The 18,166-nt window shown below is 41.8% G+C and overlaps 1 protein-coding gene across 12 annotated transcripts in view; it reads left to right on the top strand.

The window, feature by feature from the left end:
• cpap (centrosome assembly and centriole elongation protein) overlaps nt 1–11,720 on the top strand; it is a 50,569-nt gene extending 38,849 nt beyond the window's left edge. For 10 of the 12 annotated variants that reach the window (XM_085999135.1, XM_085999134.1, XM_085999139.1 and 7 more), the window contains 5 exons: nt 1,636–1,701; nt 6,855–6,995; nt 8,510–8,594; nt 10,603–10,723; nt 11,350–11,720. In XM_085999135.1, the coding sequence (XP_085855261.1) occupies nt 1,636–1,701; nt 6,855–6,995; nt 8,510–8,594; nt 10,603–10,723; nt 11,350–11,545 (609 nt within the window). In that variant the 3' untranslated portion in view covers nt 11,546–11,720. The remainder of the gene's footprint in view (nt 1–1,635; nt 1,702–6,854; nt 6,996–8,509; nt 8,595–10,602; nt 10,724–11,349) is intronic. The other 2 variants (XM_085999136.1, XM_085999143.1) reach the window with 1 other exon arrangement.
• The last annotated feature ends 6,446 nt before the right edge of the window (nt 11,721–18,166 follow it).

Genomic DNA, 18,166 nt, shown 5'->3' with positions numbered 1-18,166 from the left:
CGGGGACATTCACAGTCTAAGGATAAGGGGTAAGCCATTTAGGACAGAGATGAGGAGGAATTTCTTCACCCAGAGAGTGGTGAACCTGTGGCATTCTCTACCACAGAAGGCAGTGGAGGCCAATTCATTAAATATATTCAAGGAGTTAGATATATTTCTTAAGGCTAAAGGGATCAAGGGATATGGGGAGAAAGCAGGGACAGGGTACTGAATTTGGATGATCAGCCATGATCTCATTAAATGGCGGAGCGGGCTCGAGGGGCCTACTCCTGCTCCTATCTTCTATGGTACTGGAAGACAGCTAGCATTCGTGCCTCAGAAAACTGTCGATGCTTTCAGGAGGGAAGGGGGCATACAGAAAATGCTGGAAACACACCGTAGGTCCAGCAGCATCTGTGGGGAGAGGATGGTAGAGCAACGTTTCTGGTTGACCTTGAACTTGTTCTGACAAAAAGTCAACAACCTCAAATCCTTGCTGCCTTCTTGCCACAAATGCTGCCTGACTTGCAAATAAGATCAATGAGCTGTTATAAATACTGTATCTAATAGGAATGTTATCAACAAAGTGTTGCAGGAAGTGTGACAGTTACAGGAAGTTCATGCCATATACAAGACCGTCAATATATCATAAGTCAATCTCCTATGCTCAGAAGTCAGAGGATACACATGTCGTCATTGTATTGCTGTTTTTCTCTCTTGTGTCTTCGTTCTCCCCTCTTCTACTCTCTTTCTCTCTCGTCCTTTCGGTTGGGCGTTGTGATGAAAAAGGCTTCAGACGGGAGATCTCCAGGCATCTCTTTTCTCACTGTTCTCTTTTATGATCGCTTGTTCTCTATTTGGGTAGATGGTATAAGAAAGACATTATTTTCTATTCATGGCTGCTGAGTAAGGAGGGATCTGGGTCGTACTGCAGGATATGGGTGCCTTTTAATATCCCTTGTCTGCACCTAAAATGTGGATTTGACTTTTTGCCATAGGTGCTGATTAACCTCCTCTATCCATAATTTTCAAGGTTTGTTTTAGGATATGATGCCTTTTGGGTTATATGTCATAGATGGGGGAAAGGGATAGAGATCAGAAGCTGTATTTTTTGGTGATAAATGTGATGTTTGGAGAGCGATCTGGTGGTAGGAGGGTGAGGGGTAGGATGGAGAAGGAAAAGGCAAGTGATGGGAAGTGTGAGGGTTAGGTAGGAAGTAATGGGTGGTTGGAGAATATTGGACTCTTACAATTCCTTCCCATCATCAGACGTGCTATGTAATGGTTTTGTAATGTAAATAATAGGGACTTCCCTAAAATTACAGTGAAGCTCAATAAGGGAATTTACCAACTTTTTGAAAAGTGCCCTGGTTTGATTAGCCTTTGCCTTCTAAGGCCACTTAACCTGAAGATTACATTTGGTCTTGACTCCGTGTGCAATCAACTTAGTATGTGTGGAATTTGTGACCTTGTACTCTAATAGGTGGCTTGAAATATAAGTCTGTTGAAACAGTTAATTGGAAATGTTAATAAAGATTAACAATGCATGTACTGAGGAATTAATTTTGTTTCAGAATCCTCAAAGTATCGTTATGAGTTTTATATAGGACTACGTATTGATGTAAACAACTGTGTTTTTTCTCTGGATTTCTAAAGCAGAGTCTTGAATGTAATGGGACTGAGGATGAAATTCAAGAAGAGATTAAATATCCAGATGGAAAGGTGAGAATTCATTGTTTTTGTATTTTCAGAAGATTAATCGAGTAATATTAATTAAGTATTTTCCATCATGTTTCTCATTTTCATAGACATAGAAACATAGAAGATAGGAGCAGGAGTAGGCCATTCGGCCCCTCGAGCCTGCTCTGCCATTCAATGAGATCATGGCTGATCATCCAAATTCAGTACCCTGTCCCTGCCTTCTCCCCATATCCCTGGATCCCTTTAGCCTCAAGAAATATATCCAACTCCTTCTTGAATATATTTAATGAATTGGCCTCAACTGCCTTCTGTGGTAGAGAATTCCACAGGTTCATCACTCTGGCTGAAGAAATTCCTCCTCATCACTGTCCTAAATGGCTTACCCCTTATCCTTTAGACTGTGACCCCTGGTTCTGGACTCCCTGGCCATCGGGAACATCCTTCCTGCATTTAGTCTGTCTAGTCCTGTTAGAATTTTATAAGTTTCAATGAGATCCCCTCTCATTCTTCTAAACTCCAGCGAGTATAAGCCCAATCTCTCCTCACGTCATTCCTGCCATCCCAGGTATCAGGCTGGTGAATCTTCGCTGCACTCCCTACATGGCAAGAACATCCTTCCTCAGATAAGGTGACCAAAACTGCACACAATACTCAAGGTGTGGTCTCACCAAGGCCCTGTACAACTGCAGCAAGACATCCTTGCTCCTGTACTCTAATCCGCTCGCTACGAAGGCCAACATACCATTTGCCTTCTTAACCGCCTGCATGCTTACCTTCAGCGACTGGTGCACAATGACACCCAGGTCTCGTTGCACATCCCCTTCTCCCAATCTATTGCCGTTCAGATAATAATCTGCCTTCCTGTTTTTGCCACCAAAGTGGATAACCTCGCATTTATTCACATTACACTGCATCTACCCAATCACCCAACCTTTCCAAATCATACTGGAGTTTCTCGGCATCCTCCTCACAGCACACATGCCCACCCAGCTTTGTGTCATCTGCAGATTTGGAGATATTACATCTAGTTCCCTCATCCAGATCATTAATATATATTGTGAGTAGCTGGGGTCCAAGGACCGATCCCTGCGGTACCCCACTAGTCACTGCCTGCCACTCGGAAAAAGACCCGTTTATTCCAACTCTTTGCTTCCTGTCTGCCGACCAGTTCTCTATCCAAGTCAGTACCTTGTCCCCAATCCCCTGTGCTTTAACTTTACACGCTAATCTCTTATGCGGGACTTTATCGAAAGCCTTCTGAAAGTCCAAATACACTGGTTCTCCCTTATCTATTTTACCAGTTACATCTTCAAAAAATTCCAGTAGATTAGTCCAGCACGATTTACCTTTTGTAAATCCATGTTGACTTTGTCCGATCCTGTCACTGTTTTCCAAGTGCTCTGCTAATACATCTTTTATAATGGACTCTAGCATTTTCCCCACTACCGATGTCAGGCTTACCGGTCTATAATTCCCCGTTTTCTCTCTACCACCTTTTTTGAATAGTGGGGTAATGTTAGCTACCCTCTAATCCATGGGAACTGTTCCAAAATTCTATAGATTCTGGAAGATGACCAGCAATGCATCTACTATTTCTACGGCCACTTCCTTAAGTACCCTAGGATGTAGATTATCAGGCCCTGGGGATTTATCGGCCTTCAATCCTGTCAATTTTCCTATCACCATTTCCCTACAAATACTGATTTCTTTCAGTTCCTCCCTCTCATTAGACCCTATGTTCCCCGACATCTCTGGGAGGTTATTTGTGTCCTCCTTTGTGAAGACAGAACCAAAGTTTGTATTTAATTGGTCAGCCATTTCTTTGTTCCCCATTATAAATTCCTCTGATTCTGACTGCAAGGGACCTACGCTTGACTTCACCAATCTTTTTTTCTTCACATCGATAGAAACTTTCTGTCAGTTATGTTCCCTGCAAGCTTACTCTCATACTCTCTTTCCCCCCTCTTAATTAATCCCTTTGTCCTCCTTTGTTGAATCCTAAACTGCCCCCAATCCTCAAGTTTACTGCTTTTTCTGGCCAATTTATATGTCCTCTCCTTGGATCTTATGCTATCCCTAATTTCCCTTGTTAGCCACGGTTGAGTCACCTTTTTTTGTTTTATTTTTATGCCAAACAGGGATGAACAAATTATGTAGTTCATCCATGCGATCTTTGAATGTTTGCCATTGCCTATCCACCGTCATCCCTTTGCGTAACATTCCCCAATCAATCCTACCCAACTTGCGCCTCATACCATCGTAGTTTCCTTTATTTAAATTCAGGACCCTAGTATGAGTCAAATACTTCGAATTCTTCATTAAGATGGAGAGTGATCATATTATGATCGCTCTGCCCCAAGGGGCCTCGCACAACAAGATTGCTCATTAATCCTTTCTCATTACATAATACCCAGTCTAAGATGGCCTGATCTCTCGTTGGTTCCTTGACATATTGGTCCAGGAATTCCTCCTCCACAGTATTGTTACTAATTTGGTTAGCCCAATCTATATGTAGATTAAAGTCACTCATGATAACTGCTGTGCCCTTATTTCACGCGTCTCTAATTTCCCATTTAATGCCATCCCCAACCTCCGCATTACTATTTGGGGGTCTGTATACAACTCCCACTAATGTTTTCTGTCCCTTGGTATTTCTCAGCTCTACCCATACAGATTCTACATCATCAGAGCTAATATCCTTCCTTACAATTGTGTTAATCTCCTCTTTAACTAGCAATGCTACCCCGCCTCCTTTTCCTTTTTGCCTGTCTTTCCTGAATATTGAATACCCCTGGATGTTGAGTTCCCAGCCCTGGTCACCCTGGAGCCATGTTTCCGTAATCCCAATATCATATCCGTTTACCTCTATTTGCGCAGCTAATTCATCCACCTTATTATGAATGCTCCTCGCATTAAGACACAAAGCCTTCAGGCTCTTTTTTTAACACTCTCAGACCTTTTAGAATTATTATTTACTGTGACCATGTTTGATTTAAACCCTTGATTACTCTGACTGCTACTTTTGCTTTTCTGCTTCCTGTCTTTTGCTTCTATCCTTGTTTCCCTTTCCTCTGTCTCCCTGCACAGGTTCCCAACCCCCTGCCATTTTAGTTTAAACCCTCCCCCATAGCACTAGCAAACACTCCCCATAGGACATCGGTCCCAGTCCTGCCCAGGTGCAAACTGTTTTGTACTGGTCCCACCTCCCCCAGAACTGGTTCCACTGTCCCAGGAATTTGAATCCCTCCCCCTTGCACCATTCCTCTAGCTACATATTCATCTGAAATATCCTTCTATTTCTACTCTGACTAGCACGTGGCACTGGTAGCAATTCTGAGATTACTACCTTTTGAGGTCCTATTTTTAAATTTACCTCCCAACTCCCTATATTCAGCTTTTAGGACCTCATCCTGGTTTTTACCTATATCATTGGTACCTATATGCACCATGACAACTGGCTGCTCCCCCTCCCCCTCCAGAATGCCCTGCAGCCGCTCTGAGACATCCTTGATCCTTGCACCAGGGAGGCAACATACCATCCTGGAGTCTCATTTGCGGCTGCAGAAACGCCTATCTATTCCCCTTACAATAGAATCCCCTATCACTATAGCTCTCCCACTCTTTTTCCTCCCGACTTGTGCAGCAGAACCACCCACAGTGCCAGGACGTTGGCTGCTGCTGCCTTCCCCTGATAAGCCACCTCCCTCACCAATATCCAAAGCGGTATATCTGTTTGAGAGGGGGATGGTCACAGGGGACCCCACCACTACCTGCCTGTGCCTACTACTCTGCCTTTTCTAACAAAGATCATGCATTAGAAGAATTGAATGGCTGAAACAAGCTTTTAACAATCCTTCTGGGACCTTCACTTAATGCAGCCCAGACTGATGCAATGAATGAGTCCTGTGCAAGATTAATTTTTGGCGATCTCAACTTAGTTTCTAATGGGTGCACATCCACATTCCAAAGCTGTCCATAATTCAACATGAATGGACACTAAACTGGTAGCCTCATTCAGGCAGGTCATAAGGAAAAATTCACACCAGTGCTCTTTTGAGCTTGGGAGTCAAAATGCACTGTTGGTGTCACATAGTGGGAACTTTAATTTGCAGCTTGGTTTTTACTATACTTGACTTGGTAATGCTTGATGCGGACACTGGTCAAAAAATAGGACAGTATTGTGCCTGAGTAGTAACATTGTTTAGTGCTAGGAAAATCTTGGCAAGTTTCCACATTGGATGCCATCATGGGTTTACCCTCCTAATTCTATTTCCCAACTCAGGGTAAGGTGTTTTTAAACTGCACTAAATGTGTTTCCAGGCTTATGCATCTATGTCATGGGCCTGTAAACACAAACTGGTCAGTTAGTTGTTCTCTAATTTCCCTCATTCTGTGGAGAGGCATCTGGCCTATTAGTTTATCAGGGTGTATATGAGATCAGAAGGGCTACCCCTTGTCCTAGCACCCATGGCACAATAGTTTGAAGCCCAACACATTGTGGTATCTTTCAACATTTGTCTACATTCTTGGCATTTTGAATAATCTCAGCACTGGGTTAGCAGCAGCAAGTCATCTGTTATAATAGAAAATGCTGGAAAAACTCAGCAGGCCAGGCAACATCCATGGAGAGAGAAATAAAGTCAATGTTTTGGGTCGAAACCCTTCTACAGAACTGAGAGAAAAGGCAGGAAATGAAACAAAAGGCAGTTTGGGGGCTGGGAAATGGGGAGGGGATGAAAGAAGAGACATTAAGAGATATTCAAGGTGAGACGAGATAGTAATAGGACAGGTAAAGAAACAAGACAATGGCTCTAAATGAAATGCGCTGGCAGAGTGAAAGACAGCTGCCATCTGTTATTGTGCAAGATCTAATCATGAAATCCTGTGAAAATATGGGTGTTTAGATTTAACTATTACACGTTCTCTTATCAACTAAATAGCGGAACAGGCTTGCGTAGAACTTGGGATGCCAATATCCTGTAAATTTAAGAGATCCAAGTTGCAAGTTCAGACTCCTAAGTCGTACTGTAGGTTTAGGAAAAAACCCAACATTTTATTAACTTTATTTAAAATGCTTTATTAACCTTTACAGATCCCAAACTGTGATTGTTATTTCTTGTGCCTCTTACCAGATCTTTCTCTTACTTAAAATTTAAGAATAATTTCTTTTGTAGGTTGAGCAGGTGTTGAGAAGTGGACGTCACACAATTATTTTCTGTAATGGTACCCGGAAAGAAATTAGTGCTGATGGGAAAACTATTACAGTCACGTTCTTCAATGGGGATGTAAAACGGATGATGTCTGATCAGACAGTGGTAAGCAATAAACCACTTTGATACTACTAAAATAGTCATTTTTTTCCTTTTTATATAGACTTGAAATAAACATTGTTTGCATGTAATTCTTCCTTATTTGGCTGATTTTAAAAAAGTGGATACAAAGTGGTTTAAACTTTATATATAGTGAGATTACCAAATTGAGTACGATGCCATGCCTCAACTGTAAGCTATGTAGACATCTCTGTTCATGGCCAGCATATCCTAATGTAGTTATCTCACTGGTACAAAGGCAATAAGCTGAATATTCTGAGAAAACTAACAAGGAGACAGCTCCATTAGAATTATAGAATGTTACAACACCGAAACAGATGATTCAGTCTATCAAGTCTGCACCAGTGTGTTTCTTCACAAACTACATGGCCTTATTTCATTCTCCTGCTCTTTCCCCATACCCAGTTTCCACGTGTACGCTGACGACACCCAGCTCTACCTCGCCACCATCTCGCTCGACCCCTCCACTGTCTCTAAGTTGTCACACTGCTTGTTAGACATCCAGTATTGGATGAGCAGAAATTTCCTCTCAACTAAATATTGGGAAGACCGAAGCCATTGTCTTTGGGCCCCGCCACAAACTCTGTTCCTTAGACACCAACTCCTTCCCTCACTCTGGCAACTATGAACCAGACTGTTCACAACCTTGGTGTCATATTTAACCCCGAGCTGAGCTTCCAACCATATATCCGCACCAACACTTCCAACCATACATCCGCACCAACACTAAGATGGCCTATTTCCACCTCCGTCCCGGCCTCAGCTCATCTGCTACTGAAACCCTCATCCATGCCTTTGTTACCTCTATACTTGGCTATTCCAACGTACTTCCTGGCTGGCCTCCCATTTTCTACCCTCCGTAAACTTGGTCATCCAAAACTCTGCTGCTTGTGTCCTAACTCTCACCAAGCAGCGTTCATACATTGGCTCCCGGTTAAACAACGCCTCGATTTTAAAATTCTCATCCTTGTTTTCAAATCCCTCCATGGCCTCGCCCCTTCCCTATCTTTGTAATCTCCTCCAGCACTACAACCCTCAGGGATATCTGCGCTCCTCCAATTCTAGCCTCGAGCATCCCTGATTTTAATCACTCCACCATTGGCAGCCATGCCTTCAGCTGCCAAGGCCCTAAGCTCTGGAATTCCCTCCCTAAACCTCTCTCCTTTTTAAGATGCTCCTTTAAAACCTACCTCTCTTCTGCCTTAATATCTCCTTGTGTGACTGTCAAATTTTGTTTGAGAATGCTCCTGTGAGGTGCCTTGGGTCATTTTACTACGTTAAGGTGCTATATAAATACAAGTTGTTATATTTTTCAAGTAATTACCTAATTTCCTTTTAAAAGAATTTATGAACTCTGCTTCAACAACAGTTTGTGACAGAATTCCATGTTCTAACCATCTTCTGAAGAAATGTTTTCCAAACTTCCCTTTAATTCTTTGTGATTACCTTAAGTTTGTGCTCTTTACTGTCTTTAATAGGAAGATGTTCTTTTCCAATAGATATACTATTATGCAGATGCACAGACAACACACACAACCTATCCTGATGGCCTAGAGGTTTTGCAGTTCCCAAATAATCAGATGGGTGAGGAAACTTTTTCATCTTTTGAGCTTTCAATGTTTATATATTCAAAAATGCATATCCAGACATAATCATGGAAGTCTGCTCACTAAACATGTTCTTTTTTTAGTAGATTGTAGTGGATTGGCATTGTTTGGATCAAGACAGCTTTTACAATTTCACAAGTTTTTAAGTACTTAATTCACATATTATAGATGCCAGTAAGTTGACACTTGGGAATGCAATAAATCTATTGATGCACTGCATCCGGTGTAATACCTTGTTTCTCTTGTTGGGTCTCCTGCTCCCATACTCAAAGAAGGTGGGCAACCTGCTTGCAATGCTGTTGTTAATGCTGAAGAATTAGCTACAAGGAAATTAATGAGATTGATCAGCCAATGTTTACCTATACTTGGGAGAAACGTCCTGTATCTTCAGTTATTGACTCACTAGGCTAGATTTTCTAATAACTTGCATTTATATAGCGCCTTTAAATGTAGGAAAACGTCCCAAGGTGCTTCATAAAAACGAAAACAAATAAACACCGAGCCTTAGGGGGGTAACTAAAAACTTGGTCAAAGGTAGGTTTTAAAGGAGGGTTTAAAATAGGATGGAGAGATAACAAGGGAATTCCAGAGTTTAGTGCAGCATTGTGAATGGGGCTGCATTGGAGTTGGAGGAACGCATAGTTCCAGGAGGGTTGGTGCGGGACAGGATATAGGCAGCAGTGTTTTGGATGAGCTGAAGCTTTTGGAATAGTCGTGTCTGGAGGTGACAACATTATGGATGAGGGTTTTGGCAGCAGATGGGCTAAGTCAGGGGTAGAGACAGGCAATGTAATGGAGGTAGAAGTAGGCAGTCTTTGTGATGGAGTGGATATAGGGTCGGAAGCTTGGCTCAGTTAAATAGGGCGCCAAGGTTGTGAACTGCCACCAAAAAGTGGGTTCGAGCGGTCCATCACTGGGCCAAAGATTTGTTTTTCTGTCTCCACATTTAACGTGCTACCCACTTCTTTGGTCCAAACAGACTTTGCAAAGGCTGAAATAAAAATAAATACAAATATACAAAATCAGTTTCTTTGTAAAAACGACTAATCACGTGGCCACTTAACTTTCCTTATCCATCAGCCCTTTCAGGGGTGCGCATCACGCGTGAGGTCAATGTATGAGAAAACTAGGTGCAAACCTGTGTCCTACTGCTTAACACATTTAATATGTCCACTACATTTTAAATGCATACAAAGCTTGTATTTTCATTGTCTTAAGAAAATGAGACATCTCTTCAGTTGATATTTGAAGATATAATTTAAACAGCTTCTTTGAGGGCTAAGACCCATTCCCTGATCTCTCCATGCATTTCACCATCTGTTGCTGAGGGAGTGTGTTCTGCTCCACTGATTTCTCAAGGATGAATCCAAGTTATTTCTTTCCTTGTAAGGAAGTCACTGACCTGCACTCATCATTTCTGCAGTCATTGCTAATATTGGCAACTCCGATTCAAACCATTCCCCTTATTTGGTGCTTAGTGCACTTGGCCACTGTCAGTGCTTTTTTAAAATCTAGATTTGAATTTATAGTAACTTATGTACAGCATTTTGTTTTTTTTAGATTCAGCAGACTAGTGTTATATATTATGAAAGCTTTTAAGAGGGCAATTGCTTTATATAGATTGCAGGATTTCAATGTTCTGGCTGTGGTAGGATCACCTAGATGAATGGCAACAGAATGCCATGGGGAAGTAGGGGCAGTGAATCTGCAGTGCATTATGGATCTGCGGCAGAATATTGGGTGTATTGAGGGTAGGGGAGCTTGTGGTGTGGCTGGAGCGTGCAGGAGAGAATAGGGTAGCTTATGGAGTGCCTATAAAATGAAACAGGGAGAAGGAGCAGAGTTGGGAGTTCCTGGAGAGTGTAGCAAATTACATTTCAGGTGTGAAATATCATTTTTATTTTCATTGTTAAATATTACAACAGATTAGAGGAGATTTTAAAGAAGTTTTATGAAAATAACTAATTTAAGTATATTGATTCCAGAGAAACATTACCCAGATGGCAGAAAGGAAATCACTTTTCCAGACCAGACCATCAAATACTTGTTTACAGACGGTCATGAAGAGAGCGTGTTTCCAGATGGCACAATAATACGAGTGCAGCCGTAAGTAACTACCAAAAGCAATTTCTTCAGTGTGAGCTAAAATATATACATTATAGGAGCAGGAGTAGGCCATTTGATTTTAACACTCACCCACCTGGTTTCCACTGGGCAGGTAGGGTTAAAATCATTCCCTATCAATACAAAAAGCTCATCTGCCCTTTCTCAAAGGATTAGAATTCTACAGGTGAGAATTTGGTAGTTTACTAAACGTCCAATTTTTTTTCTCAGCCTTGGCTTAGTGGTAGCATTCTCACCTCTGAATCAGAAGGTAGTGGGTTCAAGCCCCACTCCAATAGGGTTGACATTTCAGTGTAGCATTCCCTCAGTACTGCACTGAGGTGCCGTCTTTTGGATGAGTCATTAAATTGAAGTGCTGTTTGCCCTCTGGTGGACTAAAGATCCTTTGGCACATTTTGAAGAGCAGGATAGTTCTTCCTGTACCCAGGTCAATATTTATCCCTCATCCAATATCACAAAGATTATATTGGTTATTTGCTAATGGGATTTTACTGTGCACAAATTGACTGCCATATGATGACATCACTGACTACAAAGTGGCAATCAAATGCTTTGGGATGATGTTGTGAAAGATGCTATATAAATCAAAGTTCTTTCCTTCAATGCAGTGATGGTAACAAGATAATTGAATTTAACAATGGACAAAGGGAATTACACACATCAAACTACAAAAGACGGGAGTACCCTGATGGAACTGTTAAAACAGTGTATCTAAATGGTCAGCAGGAAACAAAGTACAGCTCCGGAAGAGTAAGAATCAAAGACAAGGAAGGCAATGTAATCATGGACAGTAAACCCCAATGATTGTGTTTAAAATATTCTGTAACATTGGTTTAATAAAATGTATTTACATAGAATCTGAACATTGTACACAACTATATTTCATATGCTAGTATGTTGTCTTTAGTTGATTTCTTTGTAAATACTTGAGTACTAAAGCAAATAAAGGTTAAATATGATCCAATTGCCTGTGAACAAATTGTGATGTGCAAGTTTAAATGTTTATAAAACTGAATGCATAATAACTGCAGCAATAATTCTTTGAATTAAGCTAGAATTATGATAGTCAACCAAATAACTTGGACCCTGCTGTAAATTTCTCCTTTGAAGCACAAACATTGTATGGATCAAAATGTGTTAAAGTTGCTGTGATAGCATAGTCAATTCCTTTTGATCAGAGCTATTTTTCTCCCTAAAACAATTAATAGAATGGTTAAAGCTCAGAAGGCCATTTGACCTGTCGAGCCCATGCCGGCTCTCTGCAAGAGCACTTCAGCTAGTCCCACTCCCCCTCCCTTTCCCTGTAGCCCTGCAAATTTTTTTCCTTCAGCTACTTATCCAATTCCCTTTTGAAAGCCATGATTGAGTCTACCTCCACCACCCTTTCAGGCAGTGCATTCCAGATCTTAACCACTCGCTGCGTAAGAAAGATTTTCCTCATGTTGCCTTTGGTTCTTTTGCCATTCGCCTTAAATCTGTGTCCTCTGGTTCTCAACCCTTCCACCAATGGGAATAGTTTCTCTCTATTGTCTCTAGATCCCTCATGATGTTGAGCACCTCTCAACCTGCTTCTCCAGTCCAGCCACGTAACTGAAGTCCCTCATCCCTGAAATCATTCTCATTGATCTTTTCTGCACCCTCTCTAAGGCCATCACATCCTTCCTAAAGTGCGGTGCCCAGAATTGGGGACAATACTCCAGTTGAGGCCGAACCAGTGTTTTATACAGGTTTATCGTGACTTTCTTGCTTTTCTATGCCTCTATATGAAGCCCAGGGTCCTGTATGCTTTCTTAACCACTTTCTCAACCTGTCCTGCCACCTGAAACAATATGTGCACACATACCCCCAGGTCACTCTGTTCATGTACCCCCTTTAGGATTGTACCCTTTAGTTTGCATTGCCCCTCCTCGTTTTTCCTACCAAAATGTATCACTTTGCACTTTTCTGCATTAAATTTCATCTGCCACGTGTCCGCCCATTTCATCAGCCTGTCATCTTGAAGTCTAACACTCTCCTCCTCCTCACTGTTCACTATACTTCCAAGTTTTGTGTCATTTGCAAATTTTGAAATTGTGCCCTGTATCCAAGTCTAAGTCATTAATATATCTCAAGAAAAGCAGTGGTCCTAGTTCTGACCCCTGAGGAACACCACTTCTTCCAGTCTGAAAAACAACCGTTTACCACTATTCTATTTTCTGTCACTTAGCCAGCTTTGTATCCATGCTGCCACTGTCTCTTAATCTATGGACTTCAACTTTGCTGGCAAGCTTTATTTGTAGCTCTTTATCAAATGCCTTTTGGAAATCCATGTACACCACATCAACCGCATTACCCTCATCAAAAAACTTGGATCAAGTTAGTTAAACATGATTTGCCTTCAACAAATCTGTACTGGCTTTCCTTAATTAATCCACACTTGTCCAAGTGACTTAACTTTGTCCCTGATTATCGTTTCTAAAAGTTTCCCAACTACCGAGGTTAAACTGGCCTGTAGTTGCTGGGTTTAATCCTTGCACCACGCCTGTATCAAAGGAGGTTTGGAAGATTATAGCCAGTACCTCTGATTTCCTCCTTGCCATCCCTCAGCATCCTAAGATTCATCCCCTCTGGTCTTGGTGACCTTATTTACTTTAAGTACAGACAGCCTTTCTAGTACCTCCTTTAACAATTTTTCTCTCATCCAGTATCTCCACTACCTCCTCTTTCACTGACTTTGGCAACATCATCTTCATTGGTGAAGACAGATGCAAAGTACCCATTTACTACCTCTGCCTCCATGTGTAGGTCCCGAATTGGCCCCACCCCTCCTCTTGCCTGTTTATTATTTATTTGCCTATAGAAGACTTTTGAATTCCCGTTCATGTTAGCTGCCAATCTATTCTCATACTCTCTCTTTGCCCCTATCAAAGGCAGCCCATTGTTCAATTACAGTTTTGCCTGCCAATCTGATTCCAATTTACCTGGGGCTAAAAATACAAGATAGTAACTAATATTCTCAACCTGACATCTGTCATACGTGCTCTTTTTCTGCTTCATCTTACTCTATCTCTTTAGTCATCCAGGCTCTGGCTTTAGTTGCCCTAACTTTCCCCTCATGCGAATGTACCATGACTGTATCCAAACCATCTCTTTAAAGGTAACCCATTGCTCGATTACAGTTTTGCCTGCCAATCTTTGATTACAATTTACCTGGGCCAGATCCGTTCTCAACTCAGACATTTGCCTTCCTCCAATTAAGTATTTTTACTCTTGCTCCCTGTCCTTTTCCATAGCTAATCTAAATGATACTATGATCACTCTTCCCTAAATGTTCCCCTACTGAAACTTGCTCCACCTCATTTCCTAGACCCAGATCCAGCAATGCATCCTTCCTCACTGGGCTGGAAACATACTGATCAAGAAAGTTCTCCTGAACTAGGAGCAGGAGTAGGCCATTGGGCCCCTACAGCCTGCTCCACCATTCAATAAGTTCATGGTTGATCTGATCTTGGCCTCGACTCCACTTTTCTGCCTGTTCCCCATAACCCTCAACTTCCCTGGAGTTCACAAATTTGTCTATCTCCATCTATATTCAATGACAAAGCCTCCACACCTCTCTGGGGTAGAGGATTCCAAAGATTCATGACCCTCAGAAGAAATTCCTCCTCATCTGTCTTAAATGGGCAACCCCTTATTCTGAAACTCTGACCACTAGTTCTAGAATCCCTCACGAGGGAAAACATCCTCTTACCCGGTCAAGCCTCCTCAGAATCTTATGTTTCAATAAGATCACCTCTCATCTAAACGCCAATGAATATAGGCTCAACCTTTCCTCATAAGACAACCCCTTCATCCCAGGAATCAACCTAGTGAACCTTCTCTGAACTACCTCCAAAGCAAGTATATCCCTCCTTAAATAAGGAGACCAAAACTGTACTCCGTACTCTAGGTGTGGTTTCACCAACACCCTGTACAGTTGTAGCAATACTTCCCTACTTTTATACTCCATCCCCCTTACAATAAAGAACAATCCATTTGCCTTCCTAATTACTTGCTGTACCTGCATGTTAACTTTGTGTTTCATGTACGAGGACATCCAGATCCCTCTGTACTGCAGCATTCTCGCCATTTAAATAATATTTTGCTTTTTTATTCTTCCTACCAAAGTGGATAACCTCACATTTTCCCACATGATGCTCCCATCTGCCAATTTTTTGCCCACTATATCCCTTTGCAAACTCGGTGTCCTCCTCACAACTTGCTTTCCCACCTATCTTTGTATCATCAGCAAATTTGGCTACATTACACTCGGTCCCTTCATCCAAGTCATTAATATAGATTATAAATAGTTGAGGCCCCACAAGTTACAGTTTGCCAACCTGAAAATGACCCATTTATCCCGACACTCTATTCCGTTAGCCAATCCTCTATCCAGTCTAATATATTACCCCCAACACCATGAGCTCTTGTGCAGTAACCTTTTATGTGGCACCTTATCAAATGCCTTTTGGAAATCCAAATACACATCTACTGGTTTCTCTTTATCCACCCTGCTCGTTACATCCTCAAAGAGCTCTAATACATTTGTCAAAACGATTTCCTTTTCATAATACAATCCAGCAGAGTTAACATGGTTTTATGATTTTCTTAAAGTCCTGCTACTACTTCCTTAATAATGGATTCTAGCATTTTCCCAATGACAGATGTTAGAAAGCAGGAAACTATAGGCCAGTTAGCCTGTCTCCCTCCTTTCTTGAATAGGGGTATTACATGTGGTTTTCCAATCCATTGGGACCTTTCCAGAATCTAGGAAATTTTGGTAATTACAAATAATGCATCCACCATCTCTGCAGCCACTTCTTTTAAAACCCTAGGATGCAGGCCATCGGGTCCAGGGGACTCGTAAGCCTTTAGTCCCATTAGTCTTATTGACCCTATGCCAATTTGCCCATGGCTCCGGTAATAATCCAGAGATTATTACCTTTGTGGTTCTGCTTTTTAATTTAACCCCTAGCTGCTCATACTCCCTCAGCAGAACCTCTTAGTCCTACCTCTAGTGACTGTTTAAAGTTCCTCCCTTTTGCCCCTTGATTTTCCACTTATTGGGATGCTTTTAGTGTCTTCTACCATGAAGACAAATACAAAATGTCTCTGCCATTTCCTTGTTTCCCATTATTAAATCCCCAGTCTCATCTTCTAAAGGGACCAATGTTTACTTTAGCTACTCTCTTTATATACTTGTAGAAGCTCTGACTTTTTATATTTCTTGCTAGTTTATTCGATCTACTTTCTCCCTTTTTTGTCATCTTTGCAAGTTTCTAAAAAATTCCCAATCTTCTGGCCTACCACTAATCTTCACAACATTGTATGTCTTTTCTTTCAATTCGATACCCTCCTCAACTTCCTTAGTTCATCCTTCTTTCTCACTGGAATATATCTTTGTTGCGAGTTATGAAATATCTCCTTAAAAGTCTGCCACTGCTTATTTACCATCTTACCCTTTAATTTATTTTCCCAGTCTACTTTAGCCAACTCTGTTTTCATACCTTTGTAATTGCCTTTATTTAAGTTTAGGACACTAGTCTCAGACCCAAGTTTCTCACCCTCAAACTGAATGTGAAATTTTATCATGTTATGATCATTCTTCCCGCGAGGATCCTTTACTGTGAGATCATTAATTAATCCTGTCTCATTACCAGATCTAAAATAGCCTGTTCCCTGGTTGGTTCCACAACGTATTGTTCCAAGCAACGGTCACTACTTCCACCAGTGACTTCTTATCTAACCCAAACTGATTCTACATCTTGATCTTCCGAGCCAAGATAATTTCTCACTACTGTACTGATCTCATCCTTTATTAACAGAGCTACCCAACCTCCTTTTCCTTTCTGCCTATCCTTCTGAAATGTCTCATACCCTTGAATATTCTGTTCCCAGCCTTGGTCACCTTACAACCACGTTTCTGTAATGGCTATCAGATCATTACCTGTTTATTTCTATTAGTGCCGTCAATTAATCTACCTTTATCTGAATGCACACAGCATTCGTAACAAGAGCCTTCAATTTTGTCTTTTTACCATTTTTCCCTATTCTGACCCTATTTGCTGGTGCACTGTTATGCTTGTATGCTCGGTCTCTTCCTGTCACACTCTGGTTATTACCCCTATCACTACCTTGCACTATTGCCTTGCCTTTCTAAGTTTCCCCTCACCTGAACCCCCCCCCCCCCCCCACTATTTAGTTTAAAGCCCTGTCTACAGCCCTATTTATTCAATTCTCCAGGATACTGGTCCCAGCACAGTTCAAGTGAAGCCTGTTCCAACGGAACAGCTCCCTCTTTCACCAGTACTGGTGCCAGTGCCCCATGAATCGAAACCCCTTCCTCCCACACCAATCCTTGAGCCACACATTCAACTCTCTGATCTTATTGACCCTATGCCAATTTGCTCATGGCTCAGGTAATAATCCAGAGATTATTACCTTTCTGGTTCTGCTTTTTAATTTAACCCCTAGCTGCTCATACTCCCTCAGCAGAACCTCTTTCTTAGTCCTACCTATGTCGTTGGTACCTACGTGGACCACGACAACTGGCTCCTCTCCAGCGCCAAGCAGATGTCCTTAACCCTGGCACCGGGCAGACAACACAGCCTTCGGGACTCTCACACTCGGCTGCAGAGAACAGTATCCCCCTAACTATACTGTCCCCTACCACTACTACATTCCTTTTAACTCCCCCAACTTGAATGGGCCCCTGTACCACGCTGCTGTGGTAAGTTTGCTCATCCTCCGTGCAGTCCCTGCTCTTGTCCACACAGGCTGCAAGAACCTTGTACCTGTTGGACAAGTGCAAAGGCTGAAGCTCCTAAAATGCTACCTTCTGGATCCCCATACCTGCCTCACTCGTAGGCACACCCTCCTGTCCCTGACCACAGACCAAATCTTAAGTATTTAACCTAAGGGGTGTGACTGCCTCCTGGAACAAAGTGTCCAGGTAACTTCCTCCCTGATGTATCGCAGTGTCCGAAGCTTGGACCCCAGCTCATCAACTCTGAGCCTAAGTTCCTCGAGCTGCAGACGTGGATCACACTGGGGTCCACCAGCTCCCACATGCTACAGCTGCAACACATCACCTGCCCTTCCATCTCCATTGTATTTTATTTAACTAATTAGGTTTTCAAGTTTTGAAATACTCAATTGTCTATTAATAGTTTTTAATCTAGGTAATAACCTTGTTTAATTTATTAAATTTAGTTATATGCTTTAGGTCTTTACTGTAACTTAGCCCACAGTCCTAATTTAACCCTAGTTGTTTATATATTCGGTATCAAGCAGCACCTCTTACCCCCACTTCACAAAATTCCGTCACTCACCAAATTCCCAAGTTTAATACTCTGTAGAAGCATTACTCCATAGAACTGAACTCTGCTACTTACCTCCGTGCATTAG

Source organism: Somniosus microcephalus, chromosome 10 (genome assembly GCF_052327205.1).
Source record: "Somniosus microcephalus isolate GS21.2 chromosome 10, FLI_Smic_1.0, whole genome shotgun sequence".
Taxonomy (NCBI): Eukaryota; Metazoa; Chordata; class Chondrichthyes; order Squaliformes; family Somniosidae; genus Somniosus; species Somniosus microcephalus.
The sequence above is the reverse complement of the archived record's forward strand: the minus strand, read 5'-3'. Positions and strand labels throughout refer to the sequence as shown.